This window comes from Suncus etruscus, chromosome 8 (assembly GCF_024139225.1).
Source record: "Suncus etruscus isolate mSunEtr1 chromosome 8, mSunEtr1.pri.cur, whole genome shotgun sequence".
In the NCBI taxonomy this organism is placed as follows: domain Eukaryota; kingdom Metazoa; phylum Chordata; class Mammalia; order Eulipotyphla; family Soricidae; genus Suncus; species Suncus etruscus.
Window position 1 is genome coordinate 111,368,662 of NC_064855.1, and position 26,489 is coordinate 111,395,150.

The 26,489-nt window shown below is 41.0% G+C and overlaps 1 protein-coding gene across 1 annotated transcript in view; it reads right to left on the minus strand.

Annotated features, from left to right (window-relative positions):
• Positions 1-26,265, minus strand: part of UGGT2 (UDP-glucose glycoprotein glucosyltransferase 2) — a 128,457-nt gene extending 102,192 nt beyond the window's left edge. The window contains exons 1-7 of the mRNA XM_049778517.1: positions 26,030-26,265; positions 21,586-21,668; positions 18,147-18,277; positions 17,212-17,324; positions 9,560-9,734; positions 6,283-6,379; positions 2,235-2,307 (exon numbers count right to left, since the gene is read on the minus strand). Of these exons, the coding sequence (XP_049634474.1) occupies positions 2,235-2,307; positions 6,283-6,379; positions 9,560-9,734; positions 17,212-17,324; positions 18,147-18,277; positions 21,586-21,668; positions 26,030-26,175 (818 nt within the window). The 5' untranslated portion in view covers positions 26,176-26,265. The remainder of the gene's footprint in view (positions 1-2,234; positions 2,308-6,282; positions 6,380-9,559; positions 9,735-17,211; positions 17,325-18,146; positions 18,278-21,585; positions 21,669-26,029) is intronic.
• Between the last annotated feature and the right edge of the window lie 224 nt (positions 26,266-26,489).

Genomic DNA, 26,489 nt, shown 5'->3' on the forward strand with positions numbered 1-26,489 from the left:
CCCTAGTTCAGGGCTTGAACTATGACCTGCACAATACTTATGATCCCCAGTTCCAAAGGTCTGGCAGAGACAATTGTAACGGAATGGGGCTTCGGGAAGCACAAAGAAAGACGCTATCCTAGGCGCCATCCCAGGTTCAACACAAAGACCAAGATCTCCAACCACAGAAGATGGATTAAAATGACACTGAAGGAACGGAACCTCAAGAACCACAAAGACTGACTTCATCATAAGTCCCACCTCAGGATCCGTGCAGATACAGAGACCTCTAGACATAGAGGTCTGAGTGTATCACACAGGACAGGGCAGAAGTCTTCCACACACCACAAAAGCACCACCAGGAAAATAAATGAGCCTGAGCAGAGTCTATAGTTGATCCCATGACAATATACTCCAAGGACGGAGAAACCCCATATTTCTTAGGCCAAGTGAATTCCTCTTTGAATGACCCCAATATTTACTGTGCCAGGGCAGGAGGGAAAAAAACAAAAATAAAAAAAAAAGTACAAAACCTCGGTTATTTTTTTATATATATATTATTTTTTTTATCTTCATTTTTTATTATTATTATTATTATTATTTTTATTTACCTACCTATCTTTGGTAGATTTCTCTGTTTGGGTGTGATTATTGAAATTGTTGTCCCCAGTTATACTTTTTTTTTTTTTTCTCTTCTTTTCTTTCCTTTCTTTATGTGCTATGCCATGTTTCTTATTTCAAGACCATAGCGGTTTTCGTTTTGATTTGTTTTTGTTTGTTTCTTTTTTGTTTTTGTTTTTGTTTGTCTGTTTTTTTTTTTTTTCTCGTTTGCTTGTTTTTTTGTGGTGCTACTCGATATAGCCGGAATCCTCACTGGATATTTGACACTGCTTTTGGTACGGGGGGAGTGTTTCACCTTCTTTATCTCCTTGATCTCTCAAAGCGTTGATGAGAGCCCCTAGAAGGATTCCGCACATTTTCGGCATATTAGTCTCTTACCCCAGCTTATTTCTTTTCTCTTTTTCAAACAAAACCATCCATCTTGAACTAACTAGTCCTACCTCCAGTTAGAGGGGGAAATAAGGGAGACATCAAGACCAAACAGGTGCAAGACTACTAGGTAGTGGGTCAGATACAGAGGGGACCACATATTCTAGCCGCCCTGAGGGTGAGGGAAGAGGAAATGGGAGGGAGGACAAAAATGGAGGTATAGGTAAAGACAATCTGGTGATGGGAATCCCCCTTGCTTTTATGTAAATATGTACCTAAAATAATATTGTCAACAATATGTAAGCCACGATGATCAAAATAAAAATCATATTATTAAAAAAAAAAAAAAGAAATAGCTCCTGGCAGGCACGGGGGACCATATGGGACACCGGGATTTGAACCAACCACCTTTGGTCCTGGATCGGCTGCTTGCGAGGCAAACATCGCTGTGCTATCTCTCTGGGCCCTTAATGCATATTTTTAAAAACCATTGAATCTAGTAAAATGTAGACTTTCCAAATAAAAGAAGGAGTAACAATGCATCTTTATTAAAATGACTAAGGTCTAGAAAACAATATCAGCTGCTAATCAAGTTCCAGAAAATGACACATATATAGTAAGTATGTGCCACTTGAAATTTACAAGCATTTCTCTCTGTTACACAAATTTCAACACAAAAGCAGAAGACAGAATTTCCAAAACTCTTTGAGGGCCCTGTGCCCTCCACCCCCAACATAGAAGCAGTATGATTCTACTACATAACATGAGGTGCCTGCATCTTGGTCTTATCAAAACCAGCACAGAAAGGTTGGAAAGAGGACATCAGTTATGGTTAGGTTATCACTTCAGTTGTGAGAACAGATTATTTTTCCATTTCACGCTTTCTCCCCATCCCGCCTAGTTTTATTGTGGGGCCATGATTTGCGTATGCTTTAAGTGCTTTTTGTGCATTAGATATTTTCACTCGTGAGAACCAAAAGCAATGGTCTGCGTACATTCAAGTCTGACATGTGGGCTAACAAGGTACACTAAAATAAACTACTCTGAAAAATAAAAGACCAGGGCCTGGGAATACATGCCTGGCATGTGGCAGAGAATGTCATCCCAGCTCTGCCCGGCCCCTGAGTATTGCCAAGTGTGATGCAGACCTGATATTTCTGAGCCTGCCTTAATGTACCCCAGTGTCTCCTCAACCCTGTAGCCTGCAATGTGCAAGTTCCCTCACGATTTAAGAAGACAACTGTATTTTAAAAAAGTTCACTTACTTTAATTTCCCAAAGAGAAAGCCTTGGACTTCATTGGTTTGTAGCTCATCTTCAATGGTAGAATTAGGGACACCTATAGTTTGGGAAACAGAATAAGAAACATTTAAGACAGCTATATTTTGGAGAGCAGAATAAGTTATGTTTTCTGACTGAGAAAAGCATGTGTGAATAAAGCTTTTAAGAAGTGAACATGAAACCAAGGTAGAATTTGAAACCAAGAATTGTTTTACTTTAACCATGCTCTTTCATTTGTTGGCTTAATGATACATTTGCATGCACATACTTAAGATTCCCCTGTACCCTCTTTTTTTGGTAAAGAGTTATTAAATATTTAAAAATCATAACAGATATGTTTGATGCTTTATCTTATAGTCAAGTTCCATGTTTTAGCCAATGTAATCCACTGAAGGCCCTATCATAATCCCAAAACTTAACTCTTAAGCCAAGCGGGTAGTCTACACTCTGAAAAATCCAGATTCATGCATATTTCTGACAGCTTTAAAGACATGAATTCCTTAGGAAGGCAACAAACTCACTGCCTGTATTAATAAGAAACAGTATTTCATGATTCCTTTCCTTCCGGAACTGCTCATGGAAGGCACGTGGGGTGATTGGAATGAGTGACCAGAGACAGGGTGACATTCTGCCAGTGTATCAAGCCACCAAGGACACTCCCCATGTTTTCTCTTCCAAAGATCTGGACCTCCTAGTCAATAACTGGAAATCAGACCCGAGACTTAGGCTGACTCTTTCTTACCTGCTTACATTCATTAGGCAAATCTCTATTGACTATTTACCCTAAAATGCCTGTTATTTTCTGGGATAATCCATAAAAGAGAGAGAAGATATATTTTGCTGGGTGTCTAAGAAGAAGAAAACATTTTAGGGCTAGAAAGATAGCACAGCAGTAGGGCATTTTTGCCTTGCATGTGGCCGACCCGGGAGTTCAAGCTGGTTCAATTCCCGGCACCCATATGGTACCCCGGCCTGCCAGGGGTAATTTCTGAGTGCAGAGCCAGGAGTAACTTCTGAGCACCAGTGGGTTAGGTCCAACAACCAATCAATTAATCAATCATTAAAAATTTATTTTTTATTTATTTTTATATTATTTATTAATGTTTATTTAAACATTGTGATTACAAATATGATTGTAGTTGTATGATTTCATGAAAGACATTCTTGCAATAATTTTCAGAAACAAAAGAGATGAGGGCTGGAAGATGCAGCTCACGACATGAAGCTCACCACAAAGAGTGATGAATGCTGTTAGAGAAATAACTACATTGAGAATGATCCTAACAATGTGAATGAATGAGGGAAGTAGAAAGCCTGCCTTGAGTACAGGTGTGGGTGGGGAGGGGAGGAGGGAGATTTGGTACATTGGTGGTGGTGACATTACACTGGTGAAGGAGGGTGTTCTTTACATGAATAAAAATTTTTATTTTATTTTTTTTAAAGAAAAGAACATTTTACTAGAGCTGGTGGTAAAATGTGTCTGGAGAGAAAACTCAGCACAGATGTGATAGGGCACAGAGGAAATTACCCTCAGACAGAGAAGCCACACAACCACCCTCAAAGGACTGACTGATCTTAAAAGATGAACAGACAATTCAGAGTCATAATACAGCAGGGAAGCGTTTGCTTTGCACCTGGCTGACCCAGGTTTGATTACTTACACCTCATATGGTCAGAAGCTCCTAGGAATGGTTCCTTAACACAGGCAGAGCCAGGAATAAGCCTTGAGCACCAGTGGGTGTGGCCACCACGCAAAGCATATTGAAAGATTTCTAGGTCAGGGAGATGGCACAAGTGGCATGTGTGAGGCCCTGAGTTTGATCCCTGGCACTGTATATCCCTCTCCCTGTCAACCTAAAGCACAGTTGGCTGGGGCCATGGTGGTCTCTGATTGCAAGTGGGAATGGGAGTGACTTATTTCATCCAACAGGTTTTGGAAGAAATAAAAGGGGGAGAAAAGAGAAGGATCCAGACAGAAAAAACAGCATCTACCAGGGGTGACTGCAGAGGTCACAGAGGCGACTGAAATCCAAACAGGGAGGCATCTGAGGGAGAGAAGGTGCCTGATTTAGGGCTGCAGGTGGACAGGTCCAGAGGGTGTAAATGATGCAGCAGAGAGAGGGCAGAGGTGATAAAGAGACTAACACAATAGCTGAATTTATGAGGGAGGGAATTTAGACCTCCATGATAGGGAGATTTACTTGAGGCAATCAGTCAGAGCAAACAGAGCTAAGTCTGCATTGTGGGAGGGCTGCCAGGACCAGATTCAAAATGTAAAACAAGGGGCCTGGAGCAGTGGCACAAGCGGTAGGGCATCTGCTAATCCAGAACAGACAGAGGTTCAATCCCCCAGCATCCCATATGGTCCCTCAAGCCAGGAACGATTTCTGAGCTCATAACCAGGGGTCACCCCTAAGCAACACTGAGTGTGGCTCAAAAACCAAAACCAAACCAAACAAGAACAAAAATAACAAAAAACAAAAAAACAAAAAGCAAAACAAACAAACAAACAAACAAAAAAAAACAGAATGAAAAACGAAACAGAAGCAGAAACAACAGCTTTGTGGCCTGCAAAAGAATGAATGAAGGGCCAGGGAGAGGGCTCAAAGAAAGAGTGCAGAGTGAAAGAGCTTTTACATCGGCAACCCCAAATTTGTGATCTCTCCCACTGCCACATACATTCCCCCCACAAAAAATAAATTAACAGCTCTAAAGATAAAGTGGCATGCCTGATACCCTTTCAGTAATAGTAGTGCAAAACATGGGAAAATGGGGGAGAGAACGAGAATGTATTTGCCATAGAGGTAGAGAGTAAAAGAAAGGAGAATGTATTTGCCACAGAGATAGGTTGGGGGTGAAGGGACAGGAGGGAAACTGGGGTCCTTGGTGGCAGAAAATGTGCACTGGTGAAGGGAATGGGTGTTGAGCACCATTGAACTCAACTTTCTGTGTATCTCACAATGTCACAATTTGAAAAACCCAAATTTAAAAGTTAACATCCTGATAATTTAAAAAGCAAACAACACAACCTGGACCAAGAGTAGAGATCGTTCAGGGGCGGGAGAGATAGCACAGAGGCTGACCCAGGATGGATGGTGATTCGAATCTCGCCATCCCCCGAGCCTTCCAGGAGCGATTTCTGAGTGCAGAACCAGGAATAACCCCTGAGTGTTGCCAGGTGTGACCCCAAATCCCCCTTCCCACCAAGAATAGTGATCATTTAATTCCCAATGAACCAGGTACTACAAGATATCTGTGCGAACAAGAAAGTTTCCTTTGTAAATTGGTCCCCAGCATCCTCCATCCAAACCAAGGGCACACTCACCCAGGACTGGGCATGCCACAGATTGGCCCTATCTACCTCCATGACATCAACTGCGACTTTCACCCTAATTGCAGAGTGAACCAAAACTCTAGACCAAGTTGTGGCCCAATTCTAAACTCGGACACACTGAACCCCCTAAGGTTCCCTCTCCCAGGGTGATTGGGTAGAATGTGGGCAGGTTAGAGCTCCTGGACCAGCCAAGAAGAGAGAGCAGCCTTCCCTGTACACCCACCCCCCCAATAGACCTTACCCAGATCAACACTTTCATGGACTGCAGAAAGCTGTCCAGAAGTCCTTGGTAAAAGCAAAGCAACCCGCACTTTGCAGTAAAAAAGATATCTCACTGCTTGTTATTAAGTATATTCCCTTTGATTTAGATTCTCAAGTTAGGAAGCAACATGTCTAGGCTGATGTGGGTCTCCAATCAGTATTCACAGCAAGGTGGAGCGATTGCACAGTGATAGGGCATTTGCCTTGCAGCTTACCCAGACGTACCCGAGTTTGACTCTCGGCATCCTATATGATCCCCTGAACTTGCCAGGAGTGATTTCTGAGCACAGAGACAAGAGTAACCCCTCAGCGCTGCTGGGTGTGGCCCCCAAAACAAACAATCAGCACCCACAGAATCTCGTTTACTACATTTTCAAAAAATGAAAATACAGAAAGCCCCACATTTTTGTTCTATTGTGAAAGAGACAGAGAACTTACTTTTAACTTGAGTGTCATCCAGTGCTTTGTATTCTGTACTCTTAATTGCCAGCTCCACACCATAGCCAGATAAGTACACTTTCTGTGAGCTTGGCTTCTGCTCAGATCCAGGGAATAAAAGAGAATACACAGAGTTAACCATCTTGCTTTAAAATAACCAGGAGGGGCTGGAGAGATAGTATGGTGGGGAGGGTGCTCTCCTTGCATGCCGCCTACATGGGTTTAATTCCTTTCCCTCGTATGTTCCCCCAAACCCTGCCAGGAGTAAGCCCTGAACACTGCAAAGTGTGACCCAAAAATAATTTTAAAAATTCAGTATCTGTTACAAGAAGATATCAGGGGAAATACTATCAATCAAGTTTTTTTTAATCACCATAGGATATTATTGGGAAGACTTTTATACTTTCTAAAGGAACAAGAATTTAGCAGAAAGCCACTCCTTTACTTTCTAAAAGTTTTTCATGATTCTAGGGGATTAATACAATTTTTACAATAAAATATATCTAACATACAAGATTGATAGCACAGCGGTAAGGCATTTGGCTTGCATGCAAGCCTGGGACAGACCCAGCTTCGATCCCTGGCATCCCATATGGTCTCCCGAGCCTGCTAGGTGTGATTTCTGAGGGCAGAGCCAGGAGTAACCCTTGAGTGCTGCTAGGTGTGGGCCCTAAATAAAACAACACCACACACACACACAGACACACACAGACACACACACACACACACACACACCTGTAATTGATCTTTTCCTGTTATGTCAATTGGTAACTTTCTTGGCTCTCCCAGAAATTTTAATAAAATAAGATTTCCACAAAGCTGTACCCATTCCAGGAAATTACATAGCATTGGCCAAAACAGCAAACACTATTGAACAAATGTTACTAAAAAGTAGAGACAAAGAAGATAAAAACTTCAGTACCACAAACTCCCACGTTACTTGTTACTCTCTTTCCCAATTAACTGAAACCAACTGCCACATGTGACCATCAACTCATGCAACAAGGGAACTACTGCCTTAAACCCAGTTTTGCAAAGTATTTGTGATGCCAATCTTGGTGCCTAAATTTACCCTTTCTATCAAGTGCCAATCCATAATGTCCTTCTCAAGTCCCCAAAAGAAAAGAAACCTGGCTGAATACATGGAACATTCTAGAAAAGGTCTGGTTCTTTCTGGCTTTTAGATCTGATTTGTATTCAGTATATTCCTCCAGCAAATGACCGCAAAACTGTTATGTGGGGGCCAAGCAAGAGCACTGTGGGGAGAGCATTTGTCTTGCATACAGCCTATCTAGGTCCAATTCCTGGCATCTCATATGGTCCCTAAATTGACAAGAGTGATTTCTGAGTTCAGAGCAAGGAATAACCCCTGAGTGCTGTCAGGTGTGACCCAAAACAAACAACACAGTTTCATATACCCCAACTTTTTCACACACCCTAACTTACCATTAACGATCCACATTAACAGTCAGTTTGAAGCAATTTGAAGCCAAGTTTGCCTACATTGATCTAGTTAATCAAAAATGTAAACTCCTACAGCTAATTTCTATGATTCAGTTATAGAATACATAGAAACATGTTTATTAAATCCTATTTACTTTATCCACTTGAAAATATAGAATTTGACTGTAATTTTAGGTTTGGTAGGTTTGCTTGTTTTGATTTTGGTTTGGGGGCCGTTTCCCATGGTTCTCAGAACTTACTTCTGGGGTACTGGAAATGGAACCTGGGTCAGTCACATGCAAGACATATGCTCTATTGAAGTATGATAGTTCTAGCCCTAAACATTTGGTTTCAATAAGCAGACCAAAAATGTCCATAGTCTCAATCAAATGAGAAAAATATTTCATTTTTTCCTCTTTTTCCCCACCAAAGGGGAAAGGAAGCATAAATCATCTATTTTCTTGGGGAGGGGGAATACTGCTCAGGGCTTACTCCTTGTTTTGTGCTTGGTGTATCACATAGGATTTCAGGAATGGAACCCAGGTAGGCATGTACAAGGCAAACAGACACCATGCTCATTGTACTATCAATGTCCAATTGTAAGATGACACTCAGCTATTAAGCCAAAACAAAGGCAGTCCCTCATCTTCCTCTTTCCTTTAAACCTATCCCGATGATATGTAAAAATCTACCTGTACAGGCACTTTTTCTCTCTCACTCACCCTGCCCCCTCAGCCCTAGTGAATTTTGTATTGGGTTAATAAAGAAAGGTCAGTCTGGCTTGGTGCACAGGTAGAGATCATGAGATGAGAAGCAAACTGACTGGCTGGTTTCTCTCTGACTGGCTTGGTTTATTAACTCTTCATGGCTACCCTACCTGCTGCAAACCTGTTGACCTAGGATTGGAACTACAGGACCTAAGGTGAGTTTACAACATGGGGATCTATTTTACACCCAATAATCTATTTTTACATAAATATGTCAACTGAATTTATAATACAACTACTCTGAATGTAAAATATAAAATTCATAAAATCTAAGAATAGACTTTGTTGCTATGAAATGCCTTGATGCTGGGGTAGTATGATTTCAAAGACCACAGTCAATGTCAACATTAATTCAACAGTACTGGGATGCTAATTCTCACCAGATACCTCAGAAGGGGATTATTGGAATTACTGGGGGGTTCCTAGAGTTTAAAAACTAAATATACACACAAAAAAACCCCACAGACTTTGATAATCCTCTCCAATTTCTTCAGTCCTATAATAGTCGCATAACATTGCATAATTCATTGTATAGTATGGTCAGAGATATGAGTATATTACAAAATGATTACCATGGTCATTTTTGGTCAACTTTTTTTTTCTTGTGGTAAGCACTTTTCAGATCTACTCTCCAAGTGAAAGATAACTGCCAAGGATAATGTCAATGCTTTCTTCAAGGTTTAGAATTTTACAACTCATTCACATTCAGGTCAGCTTTTGATTGGAATAATAAAGTACTCCTTTCATTCTCTTGTTACTCTGAACTTATATATGTTATCAGTATAACATATTTCCTCATGGTAACAGATTTCCCCAAACAACTCTACCTCCTAGCAAAACTTATTCAACTATTACTGAGTGCAATCCAAAAAATTTTAAGTGTCTAAGATTAAGAGAAAGGAATACAAAGATAAAAATTTCAAAAAAAGACACAAACCCATCTATTTTTTCCCAAATAAATTGACACTTGATAGACGGTATTAAAAATCTTTACATGACTTTTCTGAAAAATAAAAGTGTCACTGAACATTTTAATGTCTATAATAACCACAATAAAACAAACCTACCTGAATATAATGCCGAAGAACATACACAATGTCTCCAGATTGAGCTTTTTTAACCAGCACGTCATGGAATGTACCAAATGCCCTGGTACCTATTTCTGCATAGAGAATAACCACTGGTAAATCCTCTTTGCTTGTTACAAACTTATGATCTTTCTTAAACAGGTAAGGTCTGGGTCTAGAAAGAAAACAAAACACCAACTTTTAAATAAACTCAAAGAGAAAAACAATTTCAGTTTCTGGTGGCAACACTGTGTGTGTAATTCCTACTAAATGAAATTCAAGCAAAACAAAATATTAATAATTCTTTCCTAATGTAAGTTTTTGTCCTTAAATTCTTCTTCTTTTTTTAAATTTTTTTTAAAATTTTTGAGTCATAGCTGGCAGTGCTCAAGGGCTCTTCCTGACTCTGTGCTCAGAAATCGCTCCTTCCTGGTAGGCTCAGGGGACCATATGGAACAATGGAGATCAAACTCAGGTCTGTCTCAGGTTGGCCATGTGCAAGGCAAATGCCCTACCACTTCTGGGGATCCTTGGCCCCGAAGTGTTGGTCTAAATGGGTTGATGCCTCCAGTCCAGGCCTTGGCATGCAAACCAGGCACTGCATCCTTTGAGTTTTACATCCTATCAAAATTTTTTTTTTTTTTTTTTTTTTTTTTTTTTACCATTAAAGAAACTAACTTCCTTTGAGATATTGGGCTTTGCAATGCTATTTGTTAATGATGGTTTTCAGCACCCATCACTCCAACACCACAGCGCGCACTTCTTCCACCAATGTGTTCAAAGGTCCCTCCAGTTCAAATCTCCCAACCCAAAGCTCAGTTCTGTGGCCCAATTCCCAAGTTCTATTGCCTTAAACAAAATAGGTTTGATAAGATAAAACTCAAATTTTCTTCCATTAAATGGATATGTTCTTTTATTCCAGTTCCCGTTTTCTGAAAACGTGTTAAAAATATTCATCAAATAAGATAACTGTACTGTTGCATCCAAAATTACCAGTATTTGAGATGGGTGACTCATTAGGTCCTTCAGGGAAAAAAAATGTAAAGAAATGGAATTCTATCAGCTAGCTCTGTCATCAGAAACAGACCTCTTTCTATCCATCATCTGTCAGGAACTGTGACAGATTCTCTGCACAAAAGAGTGGATTCTATCCTCACATTTCCTTTCTACTCATATACATTTTTAAGGCTTCTAGATCTCAGTCTTTGGATCACAGTCAAGTTAAATATTCAGGACAAGAAGGCTATAGTGTTGAGTCAGCTGGTAGGGTGCTTGCCTTGCAGGTGGCCAAACTGGGTTTGTTCCCAGGCACCCCATATGGTCCCCTGAGCATCACCAAAATGGATTCCTGAGTGCAGAGAGCCAGAGTTATGCTGGGCGGGACTCCAAAACAAAATCAATCAATCAATTAAAGCAAACTCAAATAGAAATACAGAATTTTCAATCAACTCAATGGAATACATAAGCCCACATGTTTTCACAAATGCTGAAAAGAAAAACAAAAGAAAAAATTTTTGAGACTAACTGAGATGTTGAGAAATCACCTATTTTTTTTTAAATTTTATTGAGACCAATGTGAATTACAAGTCTTTCAAAGTTGTATTTAAGGTACATAGTGGCAGTGAATTAGAGTCATTCCCACCACCACTGTTGATGTCCCTTCACTATAGTTCCCAGCATGCCTCCATTTCTCCATCCTTAGCCCCCTGGACTACTAGTGTAACAGATCTTTTTTGTATATAGCTTGCTATATTTTGGGTCTCTTGATTCTATTGTTGACATTGGTGTGGGTGTTTAGGTCTGACCTTTTTTTTGGGGGGGGGGAAAGCACACCTGGTGATATTCAGAGGTTACTTCTGGCTCTGCATTCAGAAATCACTCCTGGCAGGCTTGGGGGACCATATGGGATGCTGAGGATCAAACCCAGCCCATCCTGAGTTGGCCATGTACAAGGCAAATGCCCTACTGATGTGCTATCACTCCAGCAACTAGGTTTGACCATTTTTTATTTCCACTCAATGCTTCTGAGACTGTTTGACCCCTAAGTCCCATCTACCTTCCCCCCATCAATTTGTAGGAAGACATAACATTATGAGGCAGAACAAGATGAATCATGTTCTATGTTTTTTTGTTTTTTTTGTTTGTTGGTTGGTTTGTTTTTTGCATAGGTGCAGTAAATATTGGGGAAATTAGAGAGGGAATTCCCTTGGCCTAAGAGATACAGGTGTCTCTTCCCTTGAAGCATACTGAGAAATCACCTTTCAATGAGCTCAGCTCAGACAAATGTGGATTCAAGTGCTAGTTTAACTATTTACAAAAACTTAGCAATTTTGGACAAGTGATTTCTACTCTCTTGAACCAATTTCTTTTCCAGTTTAAGAGGAGGAATTGCTGCTACTTCTAAAGAGTGTCTCCAGGATTTATCAAATTAAATTTTAAATCATCTAGCACATAAAATACATGCCTGGCATTGGACAAATTATTTTCTCTCTCTCTTCTTGCCAACCCCCACTTATTTGAAATATTACTCAGAATGCCATCCATTGCCAAGAGAAAAAGGAGGGAAGCAGATGTCTGGAGGTTCCAGCACCAATAATGATTAAAAGTAGGAGACAGGGCAGAGTGATAGCACAGCGGTCAGGCATTTGCTTTGCATGTGGCTGACTCGAGACAGACCCGGATTCAATACCTGGCATCCATATGGTCTCTCAGCCTGTCAAGAGTGATTTCTGAGCACAGAGCCAGGAGTAATCCCTGAGCGCTGTTGGGTATGGCACAATAACCAATAAATAAAAGTAGGAGACAATTATTTTGATCAGATTATTATTTACCATAACCTCAGAACTTCTCTCATTCTTTCATTATCCTTGAGACTATGTAAGAATTTGATACTATATGCCTAGAAAGCCAAGTTCTAGAAGGTTGAAATAAAAGAGATATTCATAATTTTCTGTTCTACCTTTTTTTTAACACTATACTATTGGGCCAGAGAGATAGTGCAGAGGTAGGGTGTTTGCCTTGCATGCAGCTAATCCAGGACAGATGGTGATTCGAATCCTGGCATCCCATATGGTCACCTGTGCCTGCCAGGAGCAATTTCTGAGTGCAGAGCTAGGAATAACCCCTGGGCACTGTTGGGTGTGACCCCAAAATCAAAAATCACAATACACTATGCACATGTCTTATAATTGCATAGGTGAACATAAGTTGCACCCCAAAAAAGTTCAAGGGCCAAATCCTGTACTAGTAATAAATTAGAAAACTCCATTAGAGTCAAATAAAAAACATCCAAATTAACAGAAATTCTGAAACGTATTGAATTTCTTATTATTATTTGGGTTGTTGGGCCACATCCATCAATGCTCAGGGGTCATACCTGGCTCTGTGTGCAGAAGTGACCCCTGGTGGTGCCAAGGGCCCAGGGACCGAATGTGATGCCAGAGGCCAAGCAGGGTTCAACTCCTGTACTTTCTTTCCAGTTCCAATTGTTTTTGTTTAAGTAATCTTGGATTATACCTGGAAGTAATCAGGAGATGCCTCTGTGAATTTCTAAGTCACTTTCAGGCACATTCTTTTTTGGTTATTGACATAGAAATTTTACCAAAAAAAAAGTTAACCATACCTGTCTTTGGAAAAAGATGAACTTTATGGGAGAGTTACAAAGGTGGGATGGAAGCCAAAAGGCTTCCTGGGGGTGTCCATGACCGTCCTAGGAGACCACAGCTGAAAAGTGCAAAAATTGGGGGCAGGGTGATAGCTAAAAAGGACTTTGCACACACAACCCAGGTTTGAGCATCAGCATCCCATATGGTCCTCTGAGCACTCACTATCAGGAGTGATCCCTGAGCACAGAGCCAGGAATAACCCCTGGAATAACAAATAAATAACAAACAAAAAGAAAAAAGAAAAAGAACAAAAGGAAAGCTAAGAATGTTACACTGGTGAAGGGGAGGGTGTTCTGTTTATGACTGAAACGCACCTACAATCATGGTGCTTAAATAAAGATTTTATAAAAATAAATAAATAAAATAAAGTTGACACAGAAAAGGAAAAAAGAAAAAAAGTGAAGGATGTGGCATCTGAGGCCGGCAGGTGGCGCTGCAGCACCCCAAAACCGCCTCTATTCCATCAGTCAGTCTGACACTACTACAAGGATTTTTTTTTTCTCTTGCACCTCCAGGGAGTTGGTGTTTTCTGCGGGGACCACACGGGAAAAGACAGCCCAGGCGGCAGTGCCTGAATGAGTGCTCCCTTAGGCTTCATGCGCCTTGGCAATAGTCACAGTATCCGTATGAAAAATAGCAACACCCTTCAGAGGTGGGAGCCCAAACAAGACAAAAGACTCCTGAGTGCTGCAGAGATCTGAAGTCACTTTCCCATCAAGTGAGTGAGTGTGGTGGTGTTCACCAGTTTACAGGGGGTAGAGGGTGGGGATGCCTTGTCCTCGAAGAATAGGGGTCATAAGTTTTTTTTGGGGGGTTGTTTCATGGTAGGGAGCTCGAGTAACAGTATCTAAACCCCTGGAGTCCTAGTCCTGGGGTGTCCTAATATCCTACCAGTGAGATGTGGTCTCGAAAACTGTTCAGAAGTGATAAAAGGTCTAAAGCTTGACTTTTTTTATTTTATTTTTTAATGGGCTATACCCAGCTGTGCTCAGGGGTTACTCCTGGCTCTGAGCTCAGAAATCGCTCCTGGCAGGCTCCGGGGACCATATGGGATGCTGGGGATCAAACCTGGGTCTGTCCCAGGTCGGCTGCGTGCAAGACAAATGCCCTACCTCTGTGCTATTGCTCTGGCCTCTAAAATTTTATATATATATATATAAATATATATATATATACACATTTAAGCTTGCTTTACAAAGTAAGTTATCCTTGTAACATTTGATGGCTTCTGGCAGAAGAGATCCCAGGTCAACGATCATGTCTGTCCTCTCCCCGGTTCAGACCCTTGCTGGTGGCCCAAGCAGCTCGGCTTCTCCTAATACCACTGGATGTGGCCCCTATTTTATAAGCAACAACAAATACCTGCCAATGAGATTTAGGAGACAACTGGAAAGTAGGGGGTGGGGGAAATGACTCCAATTTTAAAAGCTAAGAAATAAGTCAGAGGGAGAGAGATAGACTTAGAATTAGTATCGCTCATCTATGAGTTTAAAAAAATAAGATATGTTTGTAATAATTCTCAGAGACAATGGAGATGAGGGCTGGAAGGTCCAGCTCACGATATGAAGCTCACCACAAAGAGTGGTGAGTGCAGTTTAGAGAAATAATTACACTGACAACATAACAATGTGAATGAATGAGGGAAGTTGAAAGCCTGTCTCAAATACAGGCAGTACTGGGGAGGTTAGGGAGGTGGGAGATTTGGGGCATTGGTGAATGGGAATGTTGCACTGGTGAAGGGGGGACTTTTTTTTATATGCCTGAAACCCAACTACAATCATGTTTGTAATCAAATCATATAAATATATTAATAAAAAAGAAATTATGCAAATAGCTAAGAACTTTTGAGAGAAAAATAGCAGCACAGAAGAAAAGAAAACTGTCTTGGGGTATACTGGATTACATCACAGGACAATATATATATATACACCCAGGCCAGTAGGACACAACCACCACAGATAACAGAATAAAGGGGTTACAAGGCAGACCAACTTATAAATGCAAAGACTTTCATAACCAACCAGGAGGGGAAAATACCTGCTTGGTTCTTTGTCTTTCAATGAAAATAAATTATGAACAGGTTAAAGTAAACTAAAAAAATTTTTAAGAAAGCTACTTAAAAAATGTATTAATAACATCTTCCATGCAGGTTTGGGGGGAAAACTTAAGTATAAAAGCCCACACATAGGGAAAAATCCCACTGTCCAAAAATAAAGGAAAATTAAATGTATAAAAATGAGAAATAAGGAATAAGAAAAGGTTCCCCAAAAAGAACTAGTAGAATGGATTGCTACCTATGTTATTGTTTTATATAAAAAGTCAGTCAAGTTCAGAGAAATAATACTTTAAGACATGTAAATGGGGGACTTGAGCAATAGCACAGCGGTAGAGCATTTGCCTTACACGAGGTTGCCCAGGACAGACAGTGGTTCAAAATTCCGTCAGCCCATACGTCCCCTGTGTCTTCCAGGGGCGTTTTCTGAGAACAGAGCCAGGAGTAACCCCTGAGTGCTACTGGGTATGGCCCCTACCCCCCCCCCCGATAAAAAGGTTAAACACAAAAATAAATATAAATAGGCAATAGAACATGTGCTGGTAGATATTACTATAAAATCATTAATGAAATAACTTCTTTTAGATGTTCCTATTTAATTGAAATAAACACAAATTAAAAACCAATTTTAAATAAAAGTCTTGGAGCAGGAGTGATGGAACAGCTATCAGCCTTGCTCCGGGACCGACCGGGATTCAATTCCCAGTATCTTATAAGGCCCCCTGAGTCTGCCAAGAATAATTTCTGAGCACAAAGTCGGGAGTAACCCCTGAGTGTTGCTGCTGGGTATGGCTCAAAAACAAACAAATATAAAATAAAAGTCTTTTTTTATGGGGGGAGAGTAGGATGAAGTCGAGCATATCTGACTGTTACTCCTAGTGCTGTGCTCGGGGATCACTCCTGATGAGACTCAGGAAAAGAAATACAGTGCCAGGGATTAAACCCAGGTCAGCCACTTGTAGGGCAAGTACCTTCCCCTCAGTAGTACCTCTCACCCCTAAATAATACAGTATGAAATACTAACTTTTATATTGCTGAATTTTTTTTCTATTTCCAGCATATTCTGTTTATATTTTAAAGGTAATAAAAAATATCAGGGACCCAACATGATAGCGCAGTGGTAGGGCATTTGCCTTACATGCATCTGACCAAGGACGGACCTAGGTTCAATCCCCTGTGTCCCATATGGTCCCCAAGCCAGGAGCGATTACTATTTTTTTTTTCTTTTGGGCCACACCCTATGACACTCAGGGGTTACTCCTGGCTATGCACTCAGAAATTGCTCCTGGCTCGGGGGAGCATATAAGAAGCCAGGGAATTGAAATAAGGTCCATCCTAGATCGGCCATCTGCAAGGCATATACCCTACTACTGTGCTATAGTACCAGGAGTGATTTCTGAGAGCATAGCCAGAAGTAAACCCTGAGCATCACCAGATGTGGCCCCAAAACAAAACAAAACAAAAAATAAAATAAAATAAAATCCACTCTTGCATAAGTTCATTTTAAAGATAATACATAGATTAAAACATATATTCATTTTTATAGCATTCTGGTATAATGTTACCCCCAAAATCACAAGAGCTAATGGAAACAAAATATTGAAACCACTAATATATATTAGAAAAGTGCACCGAGTACCAGGACAGGCATATTGGTTTTCAATACACGATACATTTTTGTTTTTTGGGGGGGGGCAACCCAGTGACACTCTGGGTTACTTCTGGCTATGCTCTCAGAAATCACTCCTGGTATGGGGAACCATATGGGACCATATGAACTGAGGCTCGTCCTAGGTCAGCACGTGCAAGGCAAATACCCTACCACTTGTGCCACTGCTCTAGCCCCACTTTATATTCTTGAATATGTCTTTTAGTAGAATTTTCTATTGTTTCAACACATCCTCTTTGGTAAGCGGCTCTCCTGACAGACTTACCTGGAAGTAGCCTTCTTCAGCAGCTTCTTGATCTCATTAGTTTTACAGGTGTGTTTCTTATGGATAACCACAAATGCATTACAACCATCTGGTGGAGTCTCATCAGCAGCGATCTATGATTTTCCAAGATTATATTTAGCTACAGTCAGTTGATAATTACAATATAATTTTTAAAAACTCTTATTGCTTTGATTAAAATAACTCGTCAGCGACTATTAAGTTATTGCTCAAATTAAAGTAAAAATCTATATGCAGGTAGAATCAAGTCTAATAACAAAATCAATTTTACAAGGAACACATGCTTCAAAGTTGGAAAATTGCAGGAAATTAAAATTTCCATTACAGCTCCTTCACTGTGGTGATTTGTCCTAATTCCCTGAGCTCAAAGAGGTATAAAATGATCATAATGTAGTCAATTATATTATAATCAATGATAAAATAATAATAGAGTCAAGAATGAGCTTTGGAACTGAGCATGCAAAGTTTGCAACTAGACTCAGACACACAAGCTGGAGAAACAGTACAGGAAGTAAAGGCACTTGCTGGGTTGGGTACTACATATGGTCCCCAGAAGTATTTGAGGGGGGGTTGGGCCACACCAGGTGACGCTCAGGGGGTTACTCCTGGCTATATGCTCAGAAATCAGTCCTGGCTTGGGGGACCATATGGGATGCCGGGGAATCTAAGCGAGGTCTACTCTGGGTTAACCATGTGCAAGGCAAATGCCCTACTGCTGCACCATGGCTCCAGCCCTCAGCGGTAATTTTAGGGATCATTTTTGAGCACAGAGCCAGGGATAACCCCTGAGCTATGCCAAGTATAGCCCCAAACAAAAGAAAAGAAAAGAAAACAAACCCTCAGAGACGGACACATTAGATTTCTGTCTACAACCCAAACACGTCTTTGTCCAACAAAATCTGGATAATTTTCCATACCTGTTGATACATCTGAATCGTTGGAGAGTAAGCTCTTATAGATAAAGCAAACTTCAAAAGATTGATGTGTATATTGTTTAAGAACTGTCCAGCTTTCTTCAGGATCAAGTTATAATAAGAAGCATCTGATTCTGTAAAAACAATTCCAGGGGAAAAGGATATTAGTTTTATTGTACTCAACACGGTGGTACATCTCTCAGCAAAACTAATGCCCTACCACTATGCTCTCTCTGTCTCCCTTAATTCAATTTTTGAAATAAAGAAAAAAAAACTATTTGAAAGAGGCTATACATTAGTCAGATTCAGCAACCTTAAAATTTGGAAGATCTAAGACAAGATTATAGTTTAGGGCTATTAATAATTTAATAAATGTGCACAAAGTAAAAGAAATTTGCATAAATTAAATATTATTTAATAACTGTCCAGATGCAGGCACAATAAATTCACCTGACACATTAGTTCTGAGTTAAAGGTAATTAGTGTTTGAGAATATCTTAGGAGAGACTCTTTGAATCAGACCTATGTCCTTCTCCAAAATACCCTAACTTGAACTGCCCTTTCCCCCCTCCAAATCCATCCTCAGCTATGACAGAGATTGTAAAAAGAAAGATGCAACCTAGAATTTAACCTAAAATTCCTGGACACCCTGGAAGAAGCCAGGAGGGGAAAGGGCAGCTGGGAATGGGAGCCTAAAGCTAGAGAGGGTGCCAGGGCTGTATGGAGAGCAGGTGACCAGAAGAGGGCGCTGTCTCCTCCTCTTCCTTTTCTCTGCCAAACTGGCACTGGGTCTGGAAGTTGCAGAAGCCACCCTGGATCCTTTATTTTTGGACAGTCCAATTTTTCCCTAGTTGTGCCTTAATATTGGAGCGACTTAGTGCTCTGTCCCAGAGAACCAGCCTTTCATTGGTCCACTTTTTCCCATGAGTTCAAATGCCTTCCCAGTGGTGTTAACTTCCAGATGCTATCCTTTACTTTAGTTTTGTTTAAGCCCAAATTTTCACTTAAGTGCCAAATTACTGGGCAGCCTACTTGTCTCTTCCACCAGCATTTCAAATGTGACATATCAGAGCGGTTCTCAGTTACAAGTGATTGAGTTGGAAATGTCATAACATTTTCTGAAAATGTTTTCCATTAAAAATACACTGGCAACTCTATTTATGTAGAATCTGTTAAGAAAAAAAAAATCCTTAAAAACTTTCAAATGAGTTCTGAGACGCCGTGTGAAGAAGGGAAAAGGAAAGAGGGACTTCGGTGGCAGATAAATATGGTATGACATTTCTAACTCGTCACAGCAAACTACACAGGTTAATTAATGTGGGCATCATCTGAATTCTGAGACATCAACACACACACATACACACACACACACACACACACATACACTCAGGCAGAAACATACGTTATTATTTAAAAACAACAACAACAAAAACAGGAAATGGAATATCTCAAAGTGCTTCATTTGCTGACATATAATGGAAAGTGTTCTCAGAAAGTGGCATAAAAACTAGCATCTGGACTCAAGAGTTAAACGTTCATTATTTTAACTTTTTAAGCAAGCAGATGGCGACAATTAACTTTATATAGCAAAGTGTACTTTGAGGTGCTCATGGCGATTCAATCACCTTAAAAAAAATACAACTGGAGATTTAAAATATTTCCTTAAGACTGTCTTGAAAACAAGTCAAGTAAAATGTGCTTTTATTTATTTATTTATTTATTTATTTTTGGTTTTTGGGTCACACCCGGCAGCACTCAGGGGTTACTCCTGGCTCTGCACTCAGAAATTGCTCCTGATAGGCGTGGGGGACCATATGGGATGCTGAGATTTGAAACAACGTCCTTCTGCATGCAAGGCAAACGCCTTACCTCCATGCTATCTCTCCAGCCTCCTAAAATGTGATTTATTAACATTTAATTCCTTATGTACAATTCTCCCCCATATCAAACAACATTAGATTTGACATAGCACACTGTTTTAACTTTCATCATTATAAATTAATTCAATGATTTATTCTTAATGTAATTCTAAAATTTTAAAAATTTCTAACTGTCCCTTCATCTAATTTTATACTGCCTTTGTTTTGAATAACATTTCTTTTCTTAAAGCATTGTGGTTTATATAGTTGAGTTTCAGGCATATAACGTTCCAACAACATGTTTACCATCACACTCTCACCCATATCCCCAATAATTCTTTGTTTGTTTGTTTGTTTGTTTTTGTTTTTTGGGGGGCATACCCATTGATGTTCAGGGATTACTCCTGGCTATGCACTCAGAAATTGCTCCTGGCTTGGGAGACCATATGGGATGCTGGGGGATTGAACCATAGTCTGTCCTAGGCTAGTGTGAGCAAGGCAGATGCCTTACCGCTTGTGCCACCGCTCTGGCCCCAAGAATAATTTAAAAAAAAAAACTTTATTGATGATTGCTTTTTGGGCCATACCCAGCAATGCTCAGGTATTGCTCATAGGCTCTGCATTCAGAAATTGGCCGTCAGGCTGGGGGACCATATGGAACACCAGGAATTGAACCGGGTTCCTTCTGGTTTGGCCGCATGCAAGGCAAATACCCTACCATTGGGCTATATCTCCAGCCCCTCTACAAGAATAACTTTCAAGACTGCTTCTCCACTGGTTAATGGCATTGAACTTTTCCTGTCTCGGCAGTCAGGATTTACTCCTGCAGTTCGGGAACTGTTTGTGGGTGGGCCAACATGCAATGCAAGTGCCCTCCCTGCTGTGCTAAATCACTTCAGACCCTTCTAAGCTATTTTGGCTACTTTAGCCAAATTCCAATAAACAAACACTTAAAACACTCAAAGCTATACTTCATAATTTTTTCTATTCTCAATAGAGATATGAAAATAACTAACCTTTCTTATAATAAGTAACTTTTTAACCTTGGCTGCTTAAACCACATATAAGCACCTTAACCTACTGACCTTATCTAAGAAAGTACAATAATTTTACTTTATTCTGACATATCCAAATGTAGAGAAAATTCACATATATTTTTAAAGTATGAGTTAATAAGTATTTTTTAGTGTGAGAGGTCAACTGAATTGTTAAAAAAATTCCTATAAAATCAGCTAAAGTATTCTGACAAATAAAAAACATGCAGTATTACTAGACACAAAACTATTTCCAAGACATCTAATGAAATAAAATCATAAGAAGTGATTTCTACTTAATATAATGTAATATACAGCAATTGCTATCTATATGAATTATCTTATAACAAATTATTAGTTTTATATTTCCTAGAGATGTTAATAACAGTTTCTATTAAAACAACTCTTGTATTTACATTAACAGCCTAATTATGTGTTGATACTTTCACATTTATCATTGAAATAGTAAAAGTGCCTAACTTAAATTTTTTTAATTTAATAATGCTTAATAAACACAAAATTTGTAAGTTACACATGCACATCACCTACCTGTTTCCTTATAAATTCCTATTTGTTTTACGGTTTCTAAAAACTGCCAAAATTTTTCATTACTTTCTTCTGCCATAAATTCACTATTAAAAAAAATAAAAGAGAGCAGTTAATAGAAATGGAAACTGGTTTAGATACTTTAAGCTATATTTCTTCAGAGCCAAATTATAACATGATTAAAATCAAAATCTCCAAAAGATAATATCAACTTGCTGATTTCCATTATGACAACACAGAAAACAAATAGGTAAGTCTTACTTGAGTTATCATTCCAGCCACAGTTTGTAATCACGTTCAGAAAATGGCTACATGAAAAATTACTTTTGCTTTTTCTCATTACTAGTTATAAATATAAAATGAATGCCTTATGTTTTCGTATGTGAAATACCTCTGAGATGTATAATTTAACGGCAAATGAAGAGAGTGTTATATAAAGGTAGAAAGGCAATAAAAAAAAAAAAAAAAAAAACCTTTCAAAAAACTGGTTCTAAGGCAGGAGCGAGATAGCACAGCAAGGGAGGCACTTGTCTTGCGTACAACTGACCCAGATTCCACCCTCAGCATCCTATATGGTACCCTGAGCATCAGCAAGAGTAATAGCTGAGTCCAGAGCTAGGAAGTAATTACTGAGCATTGCCGAGTGTGCCCCAACCATCTCAAAATAACCCCAACCTAGTTCTATAAACAATTTTGTTATATTATTTGGTGGGGGCCACACATGGCGGTGCTCAGGAATTACTCCTGGCTCTATACTCAATAATCACTCTTGATAAGCTCAGGGGATCAGATTGGGATGCCAGGGATCACAAACCCAGGCTGGCTGCGTTGCACAGCAAAGGCTCCACCTGCAGTGCTATTGTTCAGGCCCCCATGTCATATTATTTTTATTAAGTAGTAAAAACAAATTTTGTAACTTTTATGTAGACTATTATTTAAAAGAGAAAATACCATTTTTTTTTCATTTTTATGTTATTTTTGGGTCACACTCAGCAGCACTCAGGAGTTAGCCGTGACTCCTGCTCACGAATCACCTCCTGGAAGGTTTAGGGGACAAATAGGATGCCAGAAATCAAACCTGGGCTAGCCTCATGAAAAGCAATAGCCCTCTCTACTGTGCTATCACTTTGACCCCAGTAACTTAATTTAAAAGAAAAATCAACAGAAAGTTAGCACATCACACCATATCTATAGTCTTACTTTTTATTTTTTAATAATAATTTATTTAAGCACCGTGGCACATCTTTAGTTTTAAAGCCCAAACAATCTTTCATTTTTCCCCTGAGTGTATAATAAGAAAATAAAATGATCAAAGCCCATTTCCAGCCTCCTAGAGAGAAGGACATAAGTCAACATGATCTTTCATGGAGCAGAACCTAAGACACCTACACAAGTGGATTTTCCTCTGGAAACTATGAAAGATGGTGCAGACTCTGTACTGCTGTTTTAAGGTTGGGTCAAGCACAACTGATGCCCTGCAGGAACCTTCTGGAAAGCATGGAGGGCACCGGAGTCTCAGAGACTCAGCCTTTTGGAATCTGAGGCAGTCACAAATGGGCCAAGGAGTGCAGAAAAGCAACTCACCTATCGACATTAACTTGGTTGCAACAGATGACCAAATCAAGGCATAAGATGAAGCTAAGACCCAAGGCAATAAATGGCAGCACTGACCAGGGTGATGCCCAGGAGAGGGAGGTGCCAAATGCTCCAGTAAAGCAAGGAGGACACTAACTCCAAGCTGACCCATCCATGTCACCACAGGCGAGTTCCTGTACTGGGCAGTCATGGTCGGTCGGAGCCCTCTCCCTGCACAGACCTGTTACATCAAGAATGATCCTTCAGAGAAATCAATTTAAGCAAAGAGCCACTTAACCCCTCTCCCTTTCCCAGCTTTGAGTCAGCTGGGAACACCCCTGGAATTGCATTGGGGGGGTAATTTGCCAGCAATTTATCATTAATCTTCTGGTTGGAAATATTCTCCAGGGGACCATTGGAAGCTATGATCACTGGCTGCTGGACGGCAGAGCAGCTGAACACCAATACCTTCCACAGGCTCCGCTGGTCCACGTTTTTTTTTTTTTTTTTTTTTGGTTTTTGGGCCACACCCATTGACGCTCAGGGGTTACTCCTGGCTATGCGCTCAGAAGTTGCTCCTGGCTTGGGGGATCCATATGGGACACCGGGGGATCGAACCGCGGTCCGTCCAAGGCTAGCGCAGGCAAGGCAGGCACCTTACCTCTTGCGCCACCGCCCGGCCCCTGGTCCACGATTTTTAAAGGGGAAAAGGAAAGGGAAGGGAAGGGGAAAAGAAAAGGAAGGGGGGGGAAGGGAAGTGGAAAAGGGAAAGGAAAGGGAAGGGGGGAAAGGACAGGGAAGGGGTAAAGGACTTGGAAGGAAGGGGGAAAAAGGAAAGGGAAGAGGAAAAGGGAAGGGGGAAAGTACAGGGAAGGGAAGGGGAAAAAGAGAAGGAAAAGGGAAAGGGAAGGGAAGAGGAAATGAAAGGAAAGAAAGAGAGAAAAGAAAAAGAAAGAAATGAGAAAGAAAGAAAGAAAGAAGAAAGAAAGAAAGAAGGAAGGAAGGAAGGAAGGAAGGAAGGAAGGAAGGAAGGAAGGAAGGAAGGAAGGAAGGAAGGAAGGAAGGAAGGAAAGGAGAGGGAAAGAAAAGAAAAACATTGTATTTCCAACCTGCCCACTTATTTTAATATTCTAGCTTAAGTAAGCTAGTAGTGCCAACTACTTTCCCTAAAACATGTCACGCTCTCAGGGTTTACTCACAGCTCTGCATGAGGGATCATTTCTAGCAGTTGCTCAGGTGGACCAGTTAAGGTGTCAGAGATTGAACTTGGTTCGGCTGTGTGCAAGGCAAACCCACTGTGCTATCCCTCCAGCCCGGTAATGTGTCATATCTTTGAGTCATGTCTTTTATTGGCTTTTGATTTGACATCTGGTACAGTGTCCACGAAAGATCTTGTTTTGTTCTATCATGATTGTCCAAATTTGCCCTCCATGGTTTATTGAAGGGACTTGCTTGTTCCTATTGTGCATTTGGCTCCTTTGACCAAAGCTGACCCCCTTTTCTAGGCCCTTTCTTTATTATGCTCCAGTGATCTAGGTGTCTGTTACTCATGTCATTTTCTTTCCCCAGTACTATAGAAATTAGTGCTTTTTTACTATTCCTAAGATGAGGGTTTGTTCAGTATGGCTCTAGCTACCATGGTCAACTACAATCTGAAAATCTTACATGCTAAATAAGATATTGCCAGAAAACAGAAACATAGCCATGTGGCTTTCATTATAGTGCATAGTGACCATTGTTCTATTTCATTCTATTTCATTTCTTATAATGTCTAACTTAGCAGTTAAAGTTCATCCTAGCTATTTGGCAATAAAACAGTGCATTAGGATAGGATCTGGCCACTCCCCTTCTTTTAAGACATCCACTGGTATGCCTGGAATGTTTCCAGGTGACAGATAGCATGAGACAGTCTAGTTTGAGATTAGGGACAGTTTTGGTTCCTCTCAGGGGCCAGAGCAATAATGCATTGCAGAGATACTATGGGAGACTCCTGTTCCATCCCCAGCCCCGCACACCAGTCCCACCAGTCCCACAACTGTTCCCAAAGCCCTGCCAGGAGCAATCCCTGAGCACCGCTGTCTGTGACCAAGACAAACAAAAAAAGATGACTTTGGTTCCTTGGGCTTTGGTTTGTTTCCATACAAAAGTTCAATTCCTCTGACATTGTGGACAGTTCTGAACTGGGTTCTCTGCTGGGCTCACGGTAGAAGGCAAACATGAATAAAGGATCTTCTCTTCCCAAAGAAATGGGTGGACTGTTTTTTAGCCAGGGATAATTATCGACCATAAAACTGTGATATTACAGCGTATTGACTTATACATTGAAACTGAATGTTTTCCACTGCATACTTGCTGAATTTGGGGGATCTACTTTGAATTACGGGTCACATCTATTCACGCTTTAAATGCACACCTATGTACATTTATTCCCTCTCTCGTAAAATGTTTTCTTTTCCTTTCCTTTCTTTCTCTCTTTCTTTTCTTTCATTTCCTCTTCCCTTCCCTTTCCTTTTCCCCTTCACTTCCTTTTAGACATCCACTGGTATGCCTGGAATGTTTCCCAGGCATTCCCTTCCTTTTTTCCTTTCCCTTTCCTTTCCCCTTCCCTTCCCTGGAGGTGACAGAGGGAGTCACAGCACATCAAACCCCAAGCTGTGCCTCCCTTGGGGGAACCCCAATACTTCTCCTGCAAAGCCAGGATTGGGGTAGGGGTGGGGGGAAACTCCAAGGGATTCAAACTCAAGCTCTTTCTTTAAGAACCCTTGTTGGTCTAGCAGGTTGGGCTTGGGGGTGCCAAGGACTGGCTGGAGACGAGGGGGAACCCCCAAATCCGGAGATGCAGCAGAGAGGAGAGGCCCGGCCTGAAACCCACCTGGCCTCCAGCAGCAGCGGGGTGTCGGGCCACTTGGCCGCCAAGCGGGCCGTCACCGCTTTGGAGGAAGCGGAGGCCGGGCGGGCGCCCAGCAGCGCCAGGGAGCAGCAACAGCACAGCACCAGGGCGGAGGCGTCCGGAGCCATTGCGCGCACCGCAGGCCGCCACTTCCAGTGCAGGGATTTCGGGACCGTTAATCCCAGCTCCTGGGGATGGAGAGGGGCGTGACTCGGTTGACATCCCGGCGCATGCGCAGTGCGCACCATCTACTCAGCCCCGCCCAGTAGGCGCCTGGGGACGGGAGGGGCGTGACCCATTGACAATTCAGCGCATGCGCAGTGCTCTCCATTCGCTCAGCCCCGCCCAGCTGGCCCCGGGCAACGGAGGGGCCGTGGCTCGGTTGACCGCACCGCGCGTGCGTAGTGCGCGCCAGCCGCTCAGCCCCGCCCAGCCCAGCCCC